Source organism: Geospiza fortis, unplaced genomic scaffold (genome assembly GCF_000277835.1).
Source record: "Geospiza fortis unplaced genomic scaffold, GeoFor_1.0 scaffold396, whole genome shotgun sequence".
NCBI lineage: Eukaryota > Metazoa > Chordata > Aves > Passeriformes > Thraupidae > Geospiza > Geospiza fortis.
The window spans coordinates 3,009,586-3,031,248 of NW_005054345.1; the positions used below are offsets into that span (position 1 = coordinate 3,009,586).

General features: G+C 46.2%; 1 protein-coding gene across 2 annotated transcripts; it reads left to right on the plus strand.

Moving 5' to 3' along the window:
* The first annotated feature begins 5,316 nt into the window (after nucleotides 1-5,316).
* Nucleotides 5,317-18,297, plus strand: PRKAA2 (protein kinase AMP-activated catalytic subunit alpha 2). 2 transcript variants are annotated; one of them, XM_031058601.1, is made up of 9 exons: nucleotides 5,317-5,459; nucleotides 7,399-7,492; nucleotides 8,801-8,945; nucleotides 9,777-9,864; nucleotides 12,285-12,509; nucleotides 13,493-13,997; nucleotides 16,329-16,455; nucleotides 16,678-16,933; nucleotides 17,932-18,297. In XM_031058601.1, exons 2-8 carry the CDS (start codon nucleotides 7,433-7,435, stop codon nucleotides 16,914-16,916), a joined length of 1,389 nt encoding a protein of 462 aa, XP_030914461.1. In that variant the 5' UTR covers nucleotides 5,317-5,459; nucleotides 7,399-7,432; the 3' UTR covers nucleotides 16,917-16,933; nucleotides 17,932-18,297. The 2 variants fall into 2 exon arrangements, with proteins under 2 accessions (XP_030914461.1, XP_030914458.1); XM_031058598.1 differs by lacking the exon at nucleotides 17,932-18,297 and having other exon boundaries at nucleotides 5,318-5,459; nucleotides 16,678-17,920.
* Nucleotides 18,298-21,663: the final 3,366 nt, after the last annotated feature.

Below are 21,663 nucleotides of genomic sequence, written 5' to 3' on the forward strand. Positions count from 1 at the left end.
GGAGTCGGAGCCGGGGCGGTTCGTGCTGCTGCCCCGCCGCTGCGAGCATCGCCCCGCGGGATGGAGGGGCCGGGCGGGCAGGGATGAGCCGGCTGTGCCTGCACCTGGGGAAGGGAAGGCTCCAAAGAGACCTGAGAGCACCTTCCAGTGCCTAAAGGGGCTGCGACAGAGCTGGAGAGGGAGTTTTGGCAGGGGTTGGGGCAGAGGGCAGGGTTAGGTGAAATATTGGGGAGAAATTGTTCCCAACAGAAACTACTAGTAATAGTAATAACTACTAGTTATAACTATCTGTGTTGTGTTGTAAATAATTATGAGTTAAGTCTTTCAGTCTCAGCATTATCATCATCAATGAAATCAGTATTTTATTCATATAAATATATTTTGTCATCCTTAATCCTCGTGGACCAAGTTGCACGAAGATTCCGTTGTAATAACTTGATCAACGGCTTCTCTCACAAAGGCTTCCAGTTTGCAAATTCCATTTTTAAACTAATTAATTCTCAGCTACCTGCAAATAAGAGGCATTGTGAGTCATTAGAGTGTCTCAAAATTTGAAATTGTCTCAAAATGAGACGATTGAAAATGTCTCAGAATGAGAAAGTGTGCGGGTGGCGAGGCTCTGGCACAGGTTGTCCAGAGAAACTGTGGCTGCCCCATCCTTGGAAGTGTTCAAGGCCAGGTTGGACAGGGCTTGGAGCAACCTGGGATAGTCAGAGGTGTCCCTGCCCATGGCAGGGGGAGGGATGAGATGAACTTTAAGGTTTCTTCCATCCCAAACCGTTCCAGGATTGCAGGATGGGGGGTTGTGTCAGGCTGAGTCTCCACACAGGGATTCCTTGTCCAGCTATGCCAGAGCAGCCAGCTCACATCCTGAGGGCTTTGCTTCACCTGGCTGTGAGGTTTGCAAATATTTGTATTTCTTTTTTTCCCGCGGATTCTGCCGTTACGTGCAAATTTCAGTTTTAAAACAAGATCCTAAAAAACCAGAAAACCAACAAAATTCAGTGTCAAAGCTGTGTTTCCCAGTTGGAAATGGGTTTAGCTCGAGCTGGGGGAGCAGCTGTCCCACTCAGTGTCCCCCCACCCCACTGGGATGTGGCTGGGCAAAGGGGTGCTGTGCCTGCCCCCAGTTCCTGGAGTTTTAAAATAAACCCAAATTGACAGCAGATGAAAGAAACCACCACAACCTCTGCAGCTAAGTCCACCTGTGGCCATTAATCACGCCCCTAAAAATATATTGCTGTGTTTAATCCCAAACCACAAATTTACTGTCTAAAGAATTATCAGAATAAATACTTCTAACAGTAAGGACCATTTAAATCACTCCTGTGTAGTAGCAGACCTCAAAACTGCTCCAAAGGCAGGTTTTTTTCCTTGCAGACCAATTTAAACCTGCCAACAATACCCTTTTTTCCCCCGTAACTAGCACAAATACCCCCTACCCCACATATGACCCGAGTGTGGTAAAACGGACATTTTGCAAAGAAATATTTCAAATAACATAAAAGAGATTTCCTAGCTCAAAATCCTTTATAGGTGAGTAGTACCCTTTATATGGTTTTTTCCCCTAATATTTTGCCTACAACTGGCAGGTGGAGTTTGTGCTTGAGACTGGGAACTGAAATGAAGGAATGGAATCTCCCATTTATAGAGAATTGCAGCATTTTAATCGAATGAGCTTTAGAAAAACTTGTATTCACATGAGAAAAGTAGAGTTTTTTGTTGATTGATTCAAGCACTGTGTGTTGGGTATAATAATTGCTGTTTCAAGGAGAAGTCAAGTACCATCAGTGACATTTCTTGTTGCTGATGTGTTTTCTTCAAATTCTGCCTTGCACGAGGTTTTGGTTTGGGTGCTTTTTGCTGCCTTACTCGTCAAAGTTAAGAAATCATAATTTAACAGTTGTGCAGGATTATTGTTATTAGGGACATAAGAAATGGCAATGAAAGGGAGGATTTAGTGACATGGGGTACAAACCAGGGCCTCAGCTCATGGCTGGAGCTGAGGAGTCATTTTGAGCCATCAGGAGCCAGAGGCATGACAGAAAAAGTCCCTGACTGCCTGGGCCATCAGGGAGCTGATCCTCCTAAAAACTGGCTGAACACTGCAGGAAACTGTTTTGTTTTAAGCCCATTGAGTTTCTTGATCTCATTTATAAAAAGTCCACTCAAGGCATGGATGGGAGCAAAGAGGCTGGCAGCTGAGGGCAGGATTTTGGTGCTAATACTGAAATTCCATCTGGAAGTGGGGATGAGGACCCAGCATCTGTCAGAAGAGAGGAAGGTGGCAGGAGCTGATGTGGTGGATGGACAGGAGGTGTCATGTCAGGACTTGAAGTTACCACACAGCTTTTTAACCAAATGTAGTTATTTTCCCTGTCCTCGAGGCCAAGGATAATTTGCAGAAAATAGAATTATTTGCAGAAAAAAAAAATATGATTTGCAGAAAACCAGAATAATTTGCAGAAATAGAGCTGTGGAGGTCTTGGATTTGGGAGTTTAGCAAAACCTCGGAGGAAGGAGGTGGCACCTCTTTCCCAGGGGATTGGCAAGAACAGATGAGACAAATTGTGTTTGCTGGGGGCACATCCCACCCTTTTGGGTCCTCAAAAGCTCTGCTGTGACCACAGTGAGGTTCACAGTACTAACCCAGATATTTTCTCTGTGTGATGCCACCCATGGCATCCTCGGCGGCTCCTTTGCCTGGCTCCTTTGCCACAAAAGTGACAGATTTGTGGTCCCTCCAGGACTTGGGTTGTGTTTGTGTCACCTCCATGGGCTCCAGTCAGGATCAGATCCCGTTTTTCCCAGGCACTGTGGCATTGCTGCTGAAAGACAAACTTGGTGTCAGAGGGAAGATAAACTAAAGGAGACTGAGCAGAGGAAGGACAGGGAGAGGCTGGGACAGCAGACAAGCAGAATTAATACAGCATTGCTAAATATATGCTTGGGATGGATTTCATTTTTAACTTGGGGCTGAGATAAGGGCCAGCAGAGCTGATAGGGAAGGAGTTTCCTCACCCCTCCACAGAGCTTCTACATTGCCCTGAAGCATTTGCAAAACTGTTAACTGCTTGTGCTGCCTGAGCTGGTAGGATAAAGTGATATAGAAATCCATGCTGTCAAGGGGTTTTATTTATTATCTGTGCTCATGGTGCTGTGATCACTATTCCTCCTCTTTTTTTTTTTTTTTTGTCCTTTTATAAAAATAAGTGAATGTCAGGAATCCCCTTTCCACTTTTTGAATCTGGGGAGGCAGTGAGAGGGAAGGAGGTGTCCTCACCTTGGGGTGGGGATCCTTTTCCATGCCTGTGGGAGACCTGGGACCTGCCCCTCACTTTTGGGATGAACCTGGGCTTCAGAGACTCTGTGAGCAGAGGGAGAGTTGTTCCTACTGCCCATGTCTAAATTCCTGCAGTCCAGAGAGCCCTCAAAGGCTTAAAAGTCTCCCACCACATAGGAAATTGTGTTCCCTCTTTGTCTCTCTCTTTCACCGAGTTCAAGGAGGCTTAACAAGTCACTGGGGACAGAAACAATAATATCTCTGTATCTAATGCTTACTGTAAGCAAAAGATGGATTACAAAATAGGCTGTTTATTTTTAATTATTAATGTGTTTGTGCTAGCAAACCTTTGCAGAGTTACACATTGTTTGTCACGGATGGGAAAGGGGATGAACTGTTTGGCAGTAGTATTAAAAACAATAATTATTCATTCTGGGCATGGCTTTTTTTTTTTTTTTTCCCTAGTGTATAATAAAAAATTTTCAAAGCATATGCTGAGGCAAGGCCAAAAAGTGTTGTCCTGAAACAAAGGGTGGTGGAAATCAGGGTTTTCCTCCTAGTCCAGTAAAAAACTTTGCTTTACCTCCCTGCAGCACTGCCCTGCTCTCTTCTCCCCTAGGATTCACCAGGGAAAATGCCTCCCTGGACTATTTACAGCCCTCTGAGGAATTATCTGCCTCCTCCAGCCCTCAGCTAATCCCTAAATTGCATCTCTGCTGCAAAGCCGAGTTTATTTTCATTCCATCATCTAGTAGTTTTAAGTATTACGAGGAATAAAATGGACATGCAAAGTGGTGCTTTAATTTTCAAGGGCAGTAAAGTGTTTTATTTTTAGGATGCTCTTCTTGAGGAAAGAATCTCTGGCAGGTCTTATCTGGTGGCTAATAATAGTGACCTGGTGTGCCCTGAGTGCTGCCGCCCTGCCCTTCTCACACCTCCTGCTCACCCTGGGTGCTGCTGATCAGCTCATTAGGGCTGCCAAAATTACAGGCTCTAATAATGTAATAACAAGGTTTGCTGGCAATAATTAACTCCTTGCACTGGAAGGGTGATGCTGGTAATTAGAGAGCACAAATATTTACTGTAAGCAGGTTTTTCTGTGCAGGCTTTAGGAAACCATCCGTGTGTCACTCTGTTGAATATCGTGTTGGAAAATACTGAGAAGGGGCAGCTCTGAGAACCCTTTTTGGGTATAAACACCACGTTTTTAAGTTCTTTCTGCTCTCAATTTCAATATAAATCTTGCTTCCTGTGAGCTTTTTTTTTTGTGTGGCTTGTTTATTAATAACAAATAGTTATGCTGAATTAGTTTCACATCATTAATTACAATTCCCCCAGTGACAGTGGGGCTGCTCCTCCCAGTTTATGGGTATGATTTTCCCCTGAACACAGGAGATAAACATCAGCATCTCAATGCACCAAGTGCATTAAAAAAAAAAACCATATTGGAGTTTGCATCTTTCCTAAAAGCAGAGTTTGCTCCTGCAGTCCAGCAGTGTTCCTGCAGCTTGTCATCAAAACAAGAAGCACGCTGGGGGAAGTATAAATAGAAATTCATTTTAGTAATGCAAATCCCGCAGTCCTATTTTGGGCAAGGAAAATCCCCATACCATTTTTTAAAAAAAAAGAAGTGTGATGGTCTAGTTTTAAGACTGGGTTTATGAGAGATTTTGACTACCAGTGTGTTATGGTGGAGATTCTCCTCTGCCATTTAAATATATCTGTTTCTGATTAATCTGGCTTTTACATGCTATAAATCCTTGCAAATTAGCTTGGGGTATGACCTCCTCCAGCAACTCACTCTTTTATTTAGTGGAGTGCTTTTAGCAGATAAGTCCCCTCTCTTCTGCCTTCTATGACTCCACTGGGAAAACAGTGAGGAGACAAAAAATATTTAATTAAAATATTTCACACCCTCATCTTCTGCTTTTTTCCCCTTCAGAAGTGGCTTTTTGCTTATAGTGCCCTAAACTTCTTGTTTCAGTGAACCCTGCTGCACAGTTTAGTGACTTTGCAATGCTCTCTCTCTAATAGTTGGTGAGCACCAGCTGACGGGGCACAAAGTGGCAGTGAAAATACTGAACAGGCAGAAAATCCGCAGCCTGGATGTGGTGGGGAAGATCAAGCGGGAAATCCAAAACCTGAAACTCTTCCGGCACCCCCACATTATCAAACTGTGAGTACCCTCCCTGCCACGTGTGCAGCTGCTCCTCTCTGCACAGAGGCCTCTCACACACAGCTGGCTGGCCTTCAGGAGATGGATTAGGGCACCAAAAATTGGGTTTGGTCGAGTTTTTGTGTGTTAGGTGATCCGCTGGCACCGGTTTTCCAGAGAAGCTTCGCCATCCTTGGAAGCGTTCAAGGCAAGGGTTGGATGGGACTTTAAACAACCTGGGATAGTGGAAGGTGTCCCTGCCCATGGCAGGGGTTGGAATTGGATGGTCTTTAATGTCCCTTCCAACCCAAACCATCCCATGATTCCGTGAATTGCAGCATGGTCAGGCTCTGAGACGGAAACCTTGGCTTCCACTCAATAGGATTTATGTTTAATGCACTGATTAGCCAGAGCTTAAAAGAACATTTTTTTTTCCCTTTCAAAATTTATTATTCAGACATAAGTTTTGAAAGTCTCCACTTTGATGAACCTGAGTTGGGGTCGTAAATCAGCACCTGCACTGCAGCCTCTGGGATTCCTGCTCAATCCCCAGCTTGTGCAGCCAGCCCACATTAATGAGGCACTCGATAATATCTTTGGCATTCCTATAAAAGAAAGCTGTTGAATGGTAACTGCAAGGGTAAGTTGACATTTAGGTCAGCCTTAAAACTGGCATGAGATATAGCAAATACCTGGGACTTAGAGGCAAGGGAAAACAAATTCTCTCTACAGTTAAATAACTAACCATGCAGCAACTGTTGACTTTAGAGTAACTTCACAGTTCCGTGGATTTATCGGAGAACAGATTGGTATTATTTCATGAAAAAAGCGCCAGCAAGACTTCTCAGCTGTGTGCCCAGCATCCTGCAAGTCAAATCCTGTTCACACATTTGTCCAAGCAGTAAAAATTAAACCCAGTTTGACAATATCTGTGTCCTGTGATACATGTTGCATTCTCCTCACATAAAGATGTGAGGAGACTGGGGCACACAAACCTCTTTCAATAAGTTTTTAAATGTATATAAAAGAAATATTGGGGCAGTTAACAGTAGCTTAGATGTCTGGGTCCAAAGCTCTTCAGAAAAATGAGGTTGATGGTATTGATTTTTATGGCAGTATCCCACATTCCCTTGCCAGCCTCTTAAAAATTGCTGAAATCTCTTTGTTTCAAATTACAGTCCTGTAAAAAGTAATGAAATTCATCTGAAAAAAAACCCAAAGAGCAAACAACAAAACAATGAATCTGAAATAAAAGAGAGGGAGGTCCCAGCTGGTGCTGCTGTGAATTCCTGGGGCTGCATTGACCTCAGCTGATCACTGGCAGTTTGTTCCAGCTGGGACCCTGAAATGTCTTTGCAGCACTCAGGGATCATTTTGAAGGAAAATGGAGAATAAATCTGCAAGTTGAAGGTAATACTCTGGGTTTTTTTCCCCCATTCTAGAAGGATTTCCCCCCATTCTAGAGAGATTTAATATTTGAAAAATAACGTCAGGGGGTCTCCTTTTTGCTTCTGTACCTGTCCAGAGGAAGTTCTCTCTAGTGCCTAGAGCTCTTTATCTTTTTTTAATCTTGATATGAGGGAAACCACATGGATCCTCTCCTTGCCCCCAGCTAACCAGGACTTCATTTCTAAAGCTGTTGTTGCAGATTCTACCCAAAATGGGAATTTGAAAGTCAGGGCAGTCCTAAATGTGGTAAGATTGCCTTGCAGATATTTCAGAGGATTATTTAAAGGGCTAAAGGAAGATCATTGGTCTGGAAAAGAGGTCCTTCCACAGACAAGTGAAAGATTATACTGGAAACAAGGAACAGCTTTTCAGGAGTGGAAAGTGGTTACAAATGCAAGATCCAAACAAATCCTCATTTCAAGTGTTGATGTGGAATTAATAATCTGTTCAAAAGCCTTTCCCTGTTCCTAATTATGTATTTTTTTTTTTAAATCTGCTTGTGTTTTTGAAGGTACCAGGTCATCAGCACACCAACAGACTTCTTCATGGTCATGGAATACGTGTCCGGGGGGGAATTGTTTGATTACATCTGTAAGCACGGACGTGTAAGTGCCAGTCCCGAGCCAGCCCCAGCAATTGTGTGGGGAGAGGAGGGTGTTCAGGAGCAAAATCACTGCTCAAGGGAGCACAGTTAAGGTTAAGGCCCAAAATAGAAGTTGCTTCACCCATCTGGGGTGTCTCGTACTGGCTCGCGCAAAACTTGCGTGTGATTTTTCGCAGCGCTCGCTGGTGTATTTTTGACCCTCAAACCAAAATATACCAGGTAACGTGTTGCTTAGGGCAAATATTTGGAAGACTGGCTTATTTTTGGGATTTTTAGCTATGGGTTGCCTGTCAAAACCCCCATGGATCAGCAGCAAATTTATGGCATGGGAGGGGAAAACCACTTGGTGTGGCCTCCAGTCCAGTCATTCACCTCTGCCAGACCCCCTCTTGGTTCCATGTCAGGTTCTTTGAAGGTTTTTCAAGGATGTGGCTTATCTGAGCAACATTTTCAAATGCCAGCAGTCCCACTGGGTATAAGTCACCTGTGAAATGTGAGATTTTGGTTAGAAGGAAAATCGCTGGTGTCTGCCCTGTGGAGCAGTTGCAGGGCAAGGAGGTAAAATGGGCCAAAGTGGACATCCAGAAAAAGAGTTCAGGTGAAGGATCAGCCTATCACATGTTCCCTTTCTGTGCTACAAAATCAATACATTTACTGCAGATTGGGTTAGGTTAGTGTAGTGGTCAATGGAGCTGACTCAGTTTACTTTTCTATGTACAGTTCTGATTTCTCACACATTTTGCCCATCAGTCTTTTCAGTGGCTGATTTGGATATTTTCTGAACTTCTGCGTTCATAAACTCAGTTTTTCATGAGGGGAATCTTTTGGAATTCATCAGTAAAAATAATAATTGAAAATATAGTTTCTCTCATCTAGCTCATCCAGCTTTATTAGCTACACAGGTAATTAAAATCACCACAATATTCCAGCCTCACCTGTTGCTTCCAGAGGAAGTCCATGAGGAATTGCTCCCAGCAACATCCTCTGTGGTGTTTTGTCCAGCCTGGATCTGTACCAGTCCTATTGGGACAGCAGGCCACTGTCTGATAGGTGCCCCCTTTAAATTCTTGTTGACATCTCACCTGAACCGAGGTCTCACCTTTCATCTCGGGGCTGTATCATTTTCAAACGCTGGCACATTGTAAAATGCAAGGGTGAGAAATCTGCTTTATTTGCTGCTTCTGCTGTCAGGCAGGCTGGGATTTTCCCTCTGCACTCTGGAAGCTTTTTTGGCTCCTTGCTAAGTGCAGCCTTCCCCTGCCTGAGTGCACACCAAGCCCCGGCACTGTTCCCTCTGCTCTTCCCACAGGTCGAGGAGGCAGAAGCCCGACGCCTTTTCCAGCAGATCCTGTCTGCAGTGGATTACTGCCACAGGCACATGGTGGTGCACAGGGACCTGAAGCCAGAGAACGTGCTGCTGGATGCACACATGAATGCAAAGATAGCTGATTTTGGTATGTGAATGTGCCCAGCAGCATTCCAGAGGCCGCCGGAGCGTGGCCAGGGAGCTGCAGAGCCTGCTGCCCCAGCCACCTGGAAATCCCACACTCACAAACACTGCCCTTCCTGCAGCAGCAGCAGCAGCAGCAGGGATTGCTTACTGCAGGCTGCTCCTGCAGTGGCGCTGAGAATGGAGCAGAGAGGTAATTTGTAAATCTCTGCTGTGTTTTAGTGTAATCACCCGACGTCAAATTTACCTAATTTGTGTTTGAGGCAGGCTGGCTGCAGCTGAATCAGGGTGAGCTGGCTGTGTGTGTTTATTTTTGTGCATGTTCTCCCTCTGTTTGGCCATGTGCTCTTGGCCTCAGTTCATTTTACAACCAGCAGTAACAGGAGTCTCTAAGTGGCATTAGGGGTTGAAATCCATTAAAATACCCGGGCTACCAACTCTGTCCTGGTGAGTCCTTTCTAGCAATGTAAATCCTTCTGAAGATTTACTCATTTCACAGCTCCAGTTGCCATGTGAAGTGAGTGCTCTGGGATGAATTATGTCTCTTTTCCTCTGTGCTCAGGGATTTGCAACTTAGAGGAGCAAAATTAGCCTGCAGTGAATATTTCTTGGTTGGATGTGGAGAAAAAAACAACCTAACAAAAATAACAACAATAATAACAAAAGTAACAATTTTCAAATCACTTCAGAGAAGTCTATCTAAATTATATCAACAGTTCCCTTCCAAATATCCCACTCTGCTTCCTTGCCTCTTCTCTGTGTGACACATGTCACACAGCATGTCTGGACCTTCAGATCAAACATCAGCGTATAATAAGCATTTTGTTTTTTTTAGGACTGTCCAACATGATGTCAGATGGTGAATTTCTACGCACCAGCTGTGGTTCCCCAAATTATGCAGCCCCTGAAGTCATCTCTGGAAGGTAAGACAGATAATTTCTCATCAGAGTCTTTTGAGTTTAAATTTGTTCTTGGTATTGGAAACAGCTTTGCATGTCTAGTAAAAGCAGCTGAATCCTTCCAACCTGGATTTTGTGTTTGGGTGAATCTGTTGGCAAAGATCTGAGGGTTTTCTTGCTTATTTTACTTCTCAGTAGCTGTAATAGCAAACCGTGTTTTGCTACGGGTGTTTACTTTGGAGGAATTATTAATACCAGATGTTGACTGTTTATATTGCTAATTAAAGAGGGTGAAAATGACTCTTTGGATGCAAATACTGAGGTTCCAGGTGGAAAGGCTTTTCCAGGCCACCCCCTCCTCTCCTGCCCACCTGTAATGTAAAACACGGTGTTAACGAGAAAAACCATTCACTAACAAAAGGAGCAGGAAGATCTTTAATCCCTTCCCAACACTGGTAAAGAAAATACTTGTCTTCTGGTTCCCTGAGCTTGGGGTTTTGGCTGTGGCAGTCAGTTCAACCTTCAGAGCTTTGTTTTGAACTGATTCATTGAATTGACAAACCTCTTCTGTGGCTGCATCTCTCAGCATGAAACATCTGTACAGCACATGGAGTGCTGGGCACACCCCACAAGGCTGAATTGGACTCCCACGTGTTGATACAGAAGTGTTGCCTCCTGTATTTTGCTGTCAGGAACAGAAATTACATAGAATGTACATTTTGCCCTAATTCTCTCTGTAATACCTTATCAAAGATTGCAAATACAGATTTTCAAATTTTCCCTCCTCTGAATGGTCCTTCAAACTGCCCATCTCATTATCTGCTCCTTTTTTATTTTGATTTCCCTTTGCCATGAGCTTTACTTTTCCTAATCCAGTGTATTTTTGCCTATATCTGTAGCTTTTAAATAGAACATTTTGTTCAGAATGTGTTTGCTGTGATTTTGATTATTTTATCCCTGTTTATACCAGAGCAAGTGTTGGCAGAGCATCCTAGGAATTAGACTAGCATCCAAAAACCCTGTTGTGACTACAGCTCTGTGTGTGAAGTGAAACCAAGGAAATCCTCATTGTCAGGAAGGGGACAAAACCAGAAACTACTGGGATGCCAAAAAAATACTATTTCCATCTCAGTGAAGGCCAGACACGTGTTTTTCAATTTGTATAGGAGACAAGGCACATGGCAGATCAGCAAGGAGGATTTAGTCCTTGAGTGTTCCAAGGGTACAGGCAATGCAGCTTAGTGACAACAAAAGCAAGAAGGAAAACCAGAACCAAGCCCACATGTTGCACTTTTTGGCTGGCTGCGGCTGCATCCCTCCTTCATCACTCCCATCTGCAGGCTCAGGACCAAGCTGCCCTCCTCTCAGAGCTGCATTTGTGGGGGACAGGCACCACTCCCCCTCCCTGCCCTGCTGGTGGCTGTGTGGGGCAAGGGGGAGCTGACTCCTGGCTCTGCTGCCTGCCCTGCTAAGAGCACCAAAGCAGTCGAGTGTGACAGCTCAGGTTTCAGAGCCATAAAAGTGCATCTCATGTGTGCTTAAAGGTCCAAAAAACTGTTCAGGCAGTGCTCTTATCAGCAAAAGAATCAGGTTTCTGATCTGTGGGACTTGGGCGTTGAGGCAGGGCTGTGGGGCATCCAGCTGAGCCTCTGCCTTCCCCAAATGGCTTTGCTGCTGTCCCTGGGCTCAGCAGGGAAACTCACCCTTGGAGAAGCAGACCAAGTGTTTTGGGGTGTTCAGAGAATGGTCACCTGCATGACCAGCATGATTTCTGTCTGCAGGGATGCTTTGCAGGAGGAGCAAGTGCAGGATGTTGAAGTTTCATGAAGACACTTCTGTAGCTGCGTTTCAACTTCTGTGTTTTGGTTGGGCCTCACAGCCCAAGGGCAAGTGTTGCCTTCCAAAATCTCTGGGGAGGCATCACATGTAGCAAAAAGAGATGAGCAGGAGCAGCAAAGCTGTATTATTTGGGGTGTCCTGAGCTGGTGGTGGCAGAGAGCACATTTGGCAGCTTGTAGGAAGCAGGAGCACTTAGATACCAGCACACCAAAAATAAACACTCAGAGATAGAATTATCTGTTGCTGCGTTATCTGCCTCGTTCAGTGAACAGAAATTGCTGGGGCAAAGGAGCAAACAGCCTGGCAGGGCTCTTGGAAATGTGAGGTTTGGCTTTTTGGAGGCAGGGTTGTACACAGGAGTGTGGGCAGCCAGTGCCAGCCCTGCCATTCATTTCCCAGAGCCCTTTTGGCTGAGGCACCTTTGGTTTGGGGGGAGCCACGTGAGCAGCCCTGGTGTGGGCTGGAGATCTGTCCCTGCTGGAGCTGGCAGGGGTTCCCCCCATGTACACCCTGATTGAGGAGAGGATGGGGGTGACACAGAACCTGCACCCTGACTGAGGAGAGGATGATGGTGACAGCTTTCTCCTGTCCTTGTCCTCGTGCAGGCTCTATGCTGGCCCAGAGGTGGACATCTGGAGCTGTGGTGTGATCCTCTACGCCCTCCTGTGTGGCACTCTGCCTTTTGATGATGAGCACGTCCCCACCTTGTTCAAGAAGATCCGTGGGGGAGTGTTTTACATCCCTGAATACCTCAACCGCTCCGTGGCCACGCTCCTCATGCACATGCTGCAGGTGGACCCCCTCAAGAGAGCCACCATCAAGGACATCAGGTGGGCTGGGGTGGGCTGGCTGCCTGTGGGGGGTCTCTGGTGGCTGTCCTGGGGGTCACCTGTTGGCAGGTGGGCAGGGTGGTTTTCAGGAGTAGTCAGCTAATCCAGATGGTTTTTGTCCCCAGCAGCCCTGCACCCCTTCTGTGCTGGCTGGAAGTGGGTGTGATGATGAACAGGATGAGGATTTTTTATATCTATTTTATATACAAACATTTAAAATTCTATTTTATTGCATTATAAACTAGCCTTAAAAATCTCCTAACAGCACTTAGCAAAACCAGCTATAGCATGCAATAATCCCAATAATTTAATAATATCCAACAGCCATTTTTCATTACTATATTTCTAGACCATATCCATATGGGTACCAGATAAAGGAGGTAATCATTGTACTTACTGTATATCCAAAAGAAAAGGAGGAGAAACCCAAGAGTTACTAACTTAATATGTAAATACTGGATGTGTTACATCTAGCTATATGCTAAGCATGAACATAAACTGTATTAGGCCTTCCAGGAATTCTCAGGTTTTTAATGCATTTTCAATGGACAGCCTTGATTTTACCCTTCAAGCGAACCCATGCAAACTTCCTTTTTTACTCCTTAATTCCTTAGGATGAGAGGACTTAATTACATGTTAGAGAGGCAGCACATGAGGCAAGATTGTTGTCAATACATGGAGCCTCTAGACAAGGCACTGTGTGTGTTTTAGACACTTAATTATCATTCACCTCATTGTAAATTAGTGATAATTGGGTATTGGGTACTGGGCATGGGAATTGGGTAGGTTTGATGCTCTGTACCAAAAACAAATGGGAACCTTGGAAGTGTTGAGTCTCACTTCAAACTCAGTGTGCAGAGTGCCATCGGTGTCCCTGTACCAGGCTGGGTTTTGCTCCCTGTTCATTGCTGGGGTTCACTCTTGTCTGGTGGTGCTTTCCCCACCTCCCCTCTCACATCGAGGCTCCCCTCTGCCTTCTCCAGGGAACACGAGTGGTTCAAGGAGGAGCTGCCCAGCTACCTGTTCCCAGAGGACCCTTCCTACGACGCCACGGTCATCGACGACGAGGCGGTGCGCGAGGTGTGCGAGAAGTTCGAGTGCACCGAGTCGGAGGTGATGAACAGCCTGTACAGCGGCGACCCCCAGGACCAGCTGGCCGGGGCCTACCACCTGGTCATCGACAACCGCCGCATCATGAACCAGGCCAGCGAGTTCTACCTGGCCTCCAGCCCCCCCACGGGCTCCTTCATGGACGACAGCGCCCTGCACATCCCGCCGGGCGTGAAGCCGCACCCCGAGCGGATGCCGCCGCTCATCGCCGACAGCCCCAAGGCCCGCTGCCCCCTGGACGCCCTCAACACCACCAAGCCAAAGCCCCTGACTGTCAAAAAGGCCAAGTGGCACCTGGGCATCCGCAGCCAGAGCAAGCCCTATGACATTATGGCCGAGGTGTACCGGGCTATGAAGCAGCTGGACTTCGAGTGGAAGGTAGGGAGTGCTGCGGTGGGTTTCCAGCATCCTTTATCCCATAAACTCAGGGAGCTTCACCTGTTTCCAGCCAAAGGCCCCCCACCTGTTTCCTGGCAAATGCCTCACCTGTTTCCAGGCAAATGCCTCACCTGTTTCCAGGCAAATGCCCCCACCTGTTTCCAGGCAAATGCCTCACCTGTTTCCAGATACATGCCTCACCTGTTTCCAGATACATGCCTCACCTGTTTCCAGATAGACAAATGCCTCACCTGTTTCCAGGCAAATGCCTCATCTGTTTCCAGATAGACAAATGCCCCACCTGTTTCCAGGCAAATGCCTCACCTGTTTCCAGATAAATGCCCCCACCTGTTTCCAGATTGTTGTATTTGCAAGGACTCCCGATGAGGGAAGGAAGGAATGATGCATTTTATTCTGTGTTCTTAGAAGGCTAATTTATTATTTTATTATATAAAATATATAACATTATATATATTATTATATATTTTGTATTATATATTATATAATATATTTTATTCTACATTATATATTATCATATTAAATATATAAATATATAATATATTAAATATATAATATATTTATAATATATTCCAAAGCGGCAAAACACAGGAGAAGCAAATCAGATAATTATTCTTTTCATTTTTCTCTGATGCTTCTCAGCTTCCCAGGAGCAAAATCCTGGGCAAAGAGATTTTTCCAGAAAATATGACAGTAACACCAGATAAATGCCCCCACCTTGCAATCATCCCTGCTATTCCTTGTTAAGGCAAACTCACTGAGTTAAGGTGCCAGCTGTGCCTATTTATGCTTATCTGTAGTGTTTCTTTATGGTGTGAAATAAGGTGCTCCAAGACTTCAGCTGGAAAGATGATTCTGCCTTGTTTAGCTGCAGGGATAAGAGGAGCTGTTCACATTTCTAATTTTAGTGGCTAATTCCTTGCGAAGTCATCTCGAGTGCTCCTGAGTAGAGGAACTCTCATTATTTCTGCCTGGTCCTGTCAGGACAGAAATGGTACAGTACAAATTGTCCTAAAGGATGCACAGATGAGGGGCAGGGTGGCCTTGGGGGCAGAATTTGTATCTTTGATGTGGTGGCTTTTTCCCTGATGGAGATGCAGACCAGATGTGTTTTCAGACACTTAATGCTTCTTCAATTAAGGGCTCAGCTTCTTGATTTAAATCCGGGTGTTTTAGCTGACAGTATTCACTGCAGGTATTTCTCCAGGGCTGTGCAACATTTAGTCACATAGTCCTTTTTAAAGTTGGAATAATACATCCCTAAGTTAGCCCTGGAGCTGTGCTGCTGTGCCTGACTCCCCAAATGCTGGTGCAGCCCCTGAGGTGAGCTCTCCTGGCTCGTGGCCTTTGGCAGCAGCATCATGTGAGCATTGGGAGCCAGGTAAGGAGAATTTCAGCCCAGATTTTATCACCAGAGGAGCTCCCCTCTTCCCTCCAGGTCCCAAGTGTGGTACTGTGTGAATTTCACTGTTCTACTTTTTTAGAACTTCCTGCCTCCTCCTTATTTTTGATAATATTACATCTTTAAAACCAAGTAGCTTCCAGAAATCCCATTTCCCTGCACCAGGCAGGAGATGCACCGTGGCCAGGTGCATTTGCCCACGCCAGCCAGACATTTTTTAGCTGCTTGGTTTTACAGAGAGTGAACAAACCTGCTGTATTTCTGCAACAGCCTCAAAAACCAACTCAGCCCAACATCTCTGTGTAGGCAGTGGAGCTTATTTCATATGAGGAGCTTTCACAATAGCCTTTCCCATCCTAAGAATAACTTCAGATGTGACTCTTCGTCAGAATTAACTCTCCCATCCACACAGTTGCTTCATAAATATAGCACAGAGAAAAGATCTCATTGTAAATGAGATGCAGCAGATTGTGAGGTGGGAAGCAGTGAGGGGAAATACTCAGCTGAGGCTGATGCACAGGCACTGGGTTTGGCTGTGCTGATGGGAGAAGGTGCTCTGCTCTGCCCAGCTTGCCCTGATTTCACGAGCACTGTCTATGTATGTGGGCCCACGAGTGGACTTTTTGGTCCATGTGGCCATGGCTGCTGCTGAGGGAGGAGCAAACATCAGTTTTGTGCCTGGCAGATGGGTCACTACATCTTCCCCAGCCAGCAGCTGGTGAATCACAGCCTTAAGAAGAACATTTAAACACAGGAGGAAACGAAGCCACTTGCTTCATTTTATAGTGGTTGTCCTTTTGAGAAACCGTTTTTCCCAGAAGATGTCTTGCTCATATTTAGAAAAAATAAGGGAAGAAGTGTTCCTGTTGGTGCCTGGAGTGTCCCTGCTGAGGGCAGGTTTCCCCTTGCAGGTGGTGAACGCCTACCACCTGCGGGTGCGCCGCAAGAACCCCGTCACCGGCAACTACGTGAAGATGAGCCTGCAGCTCTACCAGGTGGACAACCGCAGCTATCTGCTGGACTTCAAAAGCATCGATGGTGAGTAGGAGATGGAGAACACGCAGGAGGGCGAGGCTGGAAGTTTAAGAACCATCCTCTGCGTTTTGAAGTGCTTACACACGCGTGTCATTTCAGCAGAAGCCCTTTGGCGCCTTTCAAACTCTGCTGCCGTTCCCATTTCATTACCACACCCGCACTGCAGCTGCTGAACTAATCCCACTTTTTCTCTCTTCTCCCTTTTTTTGTTTCTGGCTTTTCAAGACGAGGTGATGGAGCAGAGGTCTGGCTCCTCCACGCCCCAGCGCTCCTGCTCGGCTGCGGGCTTGCACCGGCCGCGCCTGAGCATCGACGCGGCCGCGGCCACCGAGTGCCAGTCTCTGATGGGCTCCCTGAGCGGCTCCTTCGTGGGCAGCATCCCCTCGGTGCCCCCTCGCCTGGGCAGCCACACCATGGACTTCTTTGAGATGTGTGCCAGCCTCATCATGGCCCTGGCCCGCTGACAACCCCTCTGCGCACTGTGAGGATCTGCGCCGACTCGTCCGCTCCCTCCTTTCTTTTGCTTCCTTGTTCTTCCTCCTCCTCCTCCCCTCACTGCCCCACAGAGCCAAGTCCAGACCCAAAACATGTTCCCCTCTAGCAAGGCACCAAGGAAATTAACTTAATTTCTCTCCTTGTGCCTGGCAAAATGTATCCAATACTCTTTTTTCTTCTTTCCTTGTGAACCCCACGGGAAATATTAAGGCTGTAAAGTAACAAACATTATCACTGAGTTTTTGGAAAACACCTCCCCCTGGTTCATCCTGAGGTAATGGAGGCATAGCCACGCTTCCTGCAGGGAGTTTGAGATTTTCCCTGATGCTGTGCAGAGCAGGGCAGGCTGGGCTGAGCCAGGGCAGAGGGGTTGACCAGGGAGCCCTGTGAGACGGAGTGGAGGGTGATGAAGCAGCTCTGCAGTGTTCACACCCAGGTGCCAGCCTCTCTCACACTTTCCTCCCCAAAGCAGCAGCTGCTTAGATGCTTCTGCACTAGTGCAATATGACCTCCCTCCCCTCTCTTTTTCCCTCTGCTGAAGATGGGCAGGGAAGGCGGGATGTGCAAAGGTCCTGGTGCAAACCTGCCGTGGGGAGGCCACTCTTTGCAGAGGAGTGTCCCTAAGGTGCAGTCTTTGCAGAGGAGTGTCCCTAAGGTGCAATCTTTGTCCCTGTCCACTCTCTGCAGAGAGTCCTGGTGCTTTATTTTGCCCAAAGGCTCCGGACAGCACTGAGCTGCTCGCCACGCTCGGAGCTGAAGGCAGATTGCCTTTTTCTCCCCTCCCTCCAGCGTGCTCCCCCTCCCCTGCCTCACCACGGTCTCCAGGGGCTGAATCCCAAGCAGGGTTCATGTGAGCAGAGGACAGGATCTGGATCACCCCCCTGAGGACCCAGTGCTTCCCCCGAGGGTTGGGATCATCCCTGATGGGCAGGAGCCATCAGCAGCACACAGCTCCGGAGCACTCACCTCTCACCTTTCCTCTAGGATGCTCTGCCTGTTGTCACCTCCCCAAAATCACTGCCAAATCTGCCTTCCCTGCTGCTGGACACTCACTGCCCTTGCCCAAGGGTTCTCCTGTCCTGCTGCTGCTGCCCACTGGACTATGGCCTTCGCTGCTCCGCTGACCAGGCAGGGATATCCCAACCCGGAATTTTACTGTTCCTTTGCTACTGGCTATCTGAAGGATGGGATTTTATTTTTTGAGATGAACTGCGGGGATTTTTAAGGTTAAATTCTTGTTACCCAAGGGTAAACCCTAATGCATGTGTGACTTCTTTGTTTAAAAGAGTTATTATTTTTTATTACACGGGATTAATCTAATGGGCAGCGTTGGCATCTGCTTGGCTTTGACATGGTATTTAATTCCATTTACTTGATTATGAAGTAATAGCCTAATCAAGGAACAAATGCTTTATGAAAGCTTTGCCAAAAAAATGTTGGGGGGGGGGGGGGGGTGTTTGGTTTTGTTCTGTTGTTTTGGTTTTTTTTCTTTTGTGTTCTGTTTTAAGAAACAAAGCAAAGAACTTTTGCTGGTCCCAGGTATGCAGTCATTTGACTTGAAAAAAAATGTAATCTGTCTTTTTGATAGCTTCTTATGACCCCTTGAGGTTTTTTCCTAGGGTTTTCTTTTTTGTACAGTTGCACTTTAATTTATACTTTCTGCAAGTTTGTATGAGAAGCAAGGAAAAGAACAACAAATTAAGCCTTTTTTACTAATCATTTAAGGTAATCAAGACAAACACGGGATATTTTTGCCATCTACTGGCAGTTAAATGGACTTTTTCAGTTTGAAGTCCCTTTTTTTTTAAAAAATAACCACAAAATTGCCTTACTTTTGTTACAGATTGTGCTTGGATCCTCACTAATGTGACTTTACAGTTGCAATTTTCCCAGAAGCAGCACAAAGTAGAAAGCTTCCAAAAAAAAAAAAAGAAAAAAAAAGAAAAAAAAAATCAGTTTTGCTCTTGAACACTAAATCCAACACAGCAGTGGTTGGACTGTAAGAAATACTGGAAATATTTGTAGTGCTCCTAGGTTTTGTAATGAGCCTTTTATTACATTATGATTATTAAATAAATACTCTGGGGTGAGGATGGCTTTGGTGCTGTGCCTGGTGGCTGCCAGGTGATTTGTGTCCCCAGTGCTGTGGTGTGAGTTTGGATGGAGAATCTCCATCCAAACTCCTGCATGCAAAAAAACAACCAAACCCCACCCCAGAGTCAAAGCTGAGGAGCACCCAGCCCTTCAGCAGCTTTTGGATCAAGGCTGAGATTTGGGGTGATGGAGATAAACCCCTTTGCAGAGGAGCAGGAGCAGCTGTAGGGCCAGGCATTAATTTCCATCCAGGAAACAGCAATGAAATGAAGTGAAATGTATTTCAAGTGTTAAAGGCTTTTCAAATCTTCACTCCCAGCTGAGCATCTTGCCAAGCCCTGGCAGCACCTGCAGCCCCCTTGATAAGGGGCTGGTGTGTTCCAGTCTGGGGCTCAGGAGCAGGTAGATGTACTGATGTCTTTTTTCAAATTGACTCTTGTCCTCTGGGATTTCCTACCCAGCAGAACTAATAGTATTAAGCGGCAGCAAATGCCCCTGGGAGGAAATATTTGCTTCCTGGAGGCAGGTGGGATTTCTAGGTTGTAGAATGAGCCCCTTGTGGCACTTGGCATCTTCTCTGACCCGTGCAAACATTAACTGCTGTGTGGATCTGCAGAACCAGTCCTGCCTGCAGGGCAGTCAGAGTTACTCAGCTTTCCATATGCAGAGACACAAAAGAGATGAAGCACTTCCCTGCTCAGGGTCAGCAGAGGCAGAGGAGGGAGCAGGACTGGTGGAAGCACCTCCCCAGTGACCACATTGGGCTGACTGGTCCATCACAGCCTCGCCCAAATCCGTGCTGCACTTTGGAACGCTCTGAGGACTTTCACTTCTTTTTATTATTTATTTTACCTTCAAATAGGCTTGTGTTGTGTTTCCCAGCTGCAGAGGAGCTGCTGACCTCCAGTTACATTTTCCAGAGGAAGAGTTTAACTTCCACACTGTTACACTGTGGTCAGCTCTTTTTGAGTTATGCTGGTACATGCACAAGCGTCGGGAAAAGCAGGGTAGACAATATTTGAACTACAGAAACTTGAATTACTCCAAGTGCAATTCTTCAGAAGCCACTGAACAGCTGTGCTTTGCAAGCCACAAGCTCACCCAAATTTTGCTTCAGCCCGAGGGGGAGAGAGACAAAATGCAAAGGATAAAGAGTTCAGATAGGCTCCAACAGAAACCTCCAGCTCCTGGATGAGTTAATTCAGAAATACCTTGTGCTGTTCTTGCTGGAAGCTATATATATGTAAATATTATATATGCATATATATAAAATGTAGGTGGCATCCCTGTCATTGACCTCTCAGCTTTATTCTTCCAGCAGGGCAGGTGTGTGCCCAGGACACTGCCACCCCTCACTAATCCCAGCCTCTGAGAGGACCTGGACAAAGGGAATGCTATTTTTACACCCTCTTTTAGGTAAAGCCCATGAGTAGCTTAGCTCACCCCATCAGGCTCAGCATGGCCTTGGCCAGGGATGGGAGGGGAGGTGGCACCAGGAGCTGTGGGAATCCTGCCTTTCTACCCCCCCTGGCCAAAGCCCTGCTGCTGATGGGGTTTGGGGCAGGTTTATTTTCAGGAGCTGGAGCTGAGCTGGTGAAGGCAGCAGGATATTTTTTTTTTCCCCTTCAACGGGTCAGAAATGCCTCTTGAGCTGTGTGTCCAGTTTAGCATTTCACAAGGTGTGTACAAGCACAGGGGAGTCCATGGGCAGTGTTGTAAAAACGTGAACCAGCTGGTTAGCGTGTGCTGTGTATACGTTTCTGTGTGTGATTATAGTGGCATTCGTGTTGGAATGGATGAGGTTTGAACAAAATAACCCTTCTGTCTACTCCTTTTCATTTCACTGCTCTTTGCTGTCAGCGTGCAGCCCTGCAGGAGGAAGAGGGAGCTGAGTGCAGGACATGAACTCGTGCCTTCGCTGCGCGCCGCGGCTGCTGGAAGTGGCAGCTTTGTTTCACGAGGTGCACAATTTCCCCAGCTCGTGCAGGATCCCCCCTCTGAGACATGCAGGCCGTGTTTCTAAATACTTGAAGTACCATTTGTTGTGCAATTATTTGGCTTCACCCTTTTATTAGCTGAGAGGAGAGAGGGAAGAAGAATCGCACATCTGGATGAGCCAAGCCAACCCCCGCTCGAGCTCCTGCTGTTTCTTTCCTGGAAAGTTTTAGGGTCTGGTTTTGTTCCAAGTATATGATGGACCTTACTAGAGTCACCTTTCTTAAGGTCTTACTTTGGTATGGGCTTTTCATTTAGTGCTTTCCTTTGGCTTCCTTAGCCCTCCCCTTATATATCCCTTTTTCATCATTTGCTTATAAAAAAAAAATGCAACAGCTTCTTGTAATTCTGAATTCCCAGTCTGCCTCCCAGCCATGGAGTTAATGATTCAGCCAGAGGTACCTCAGTCCCATGCCTGAGAGGTGAACTGGGTTTCAGAGTTCCCACATGACACCTACTGATGGAACACTGACTTTTGCAGAGAGCACACCTGGTATTCGATGCACAGATCTTTGCTCATTTTAATTGTCAAAATTAGGAGAACTAGACTGTGAATCAGAGCTCTACCTGCAAGCACGAGTACACTTTTGGTGTTAGAAGAAGTCTGTTTTCAACAAAAGCCTTGAA

What these genes read in the sequence shown, in the direction of transcription:
- PRKAA2 (XM_031058601.1), top strand. Translation starts at nt 7,433, where the DNA reads ATGGTCATGGAATACGTGTCCGGGGGGGAATTGTTTGATTACATCTGT. An exon ending in ACATCTGTAAGCACGGACGT is followed by an intron (nt 7,493 to 8,800) that starts GTAAGTGCCAGT and finishes CTCTTCCCACAG; the next exon opens with GTCGAGGAGGCAGAAGCCCG. An exon ending in GCCACCATCAAGGACATCAG is followed by an intron (nt 12,510 to 13,492) that starts GTGGGCTGGGGT and finishes TGCCTTCTCCAG; the next exon opens with GGAACACGAGTGGTTCAAGG.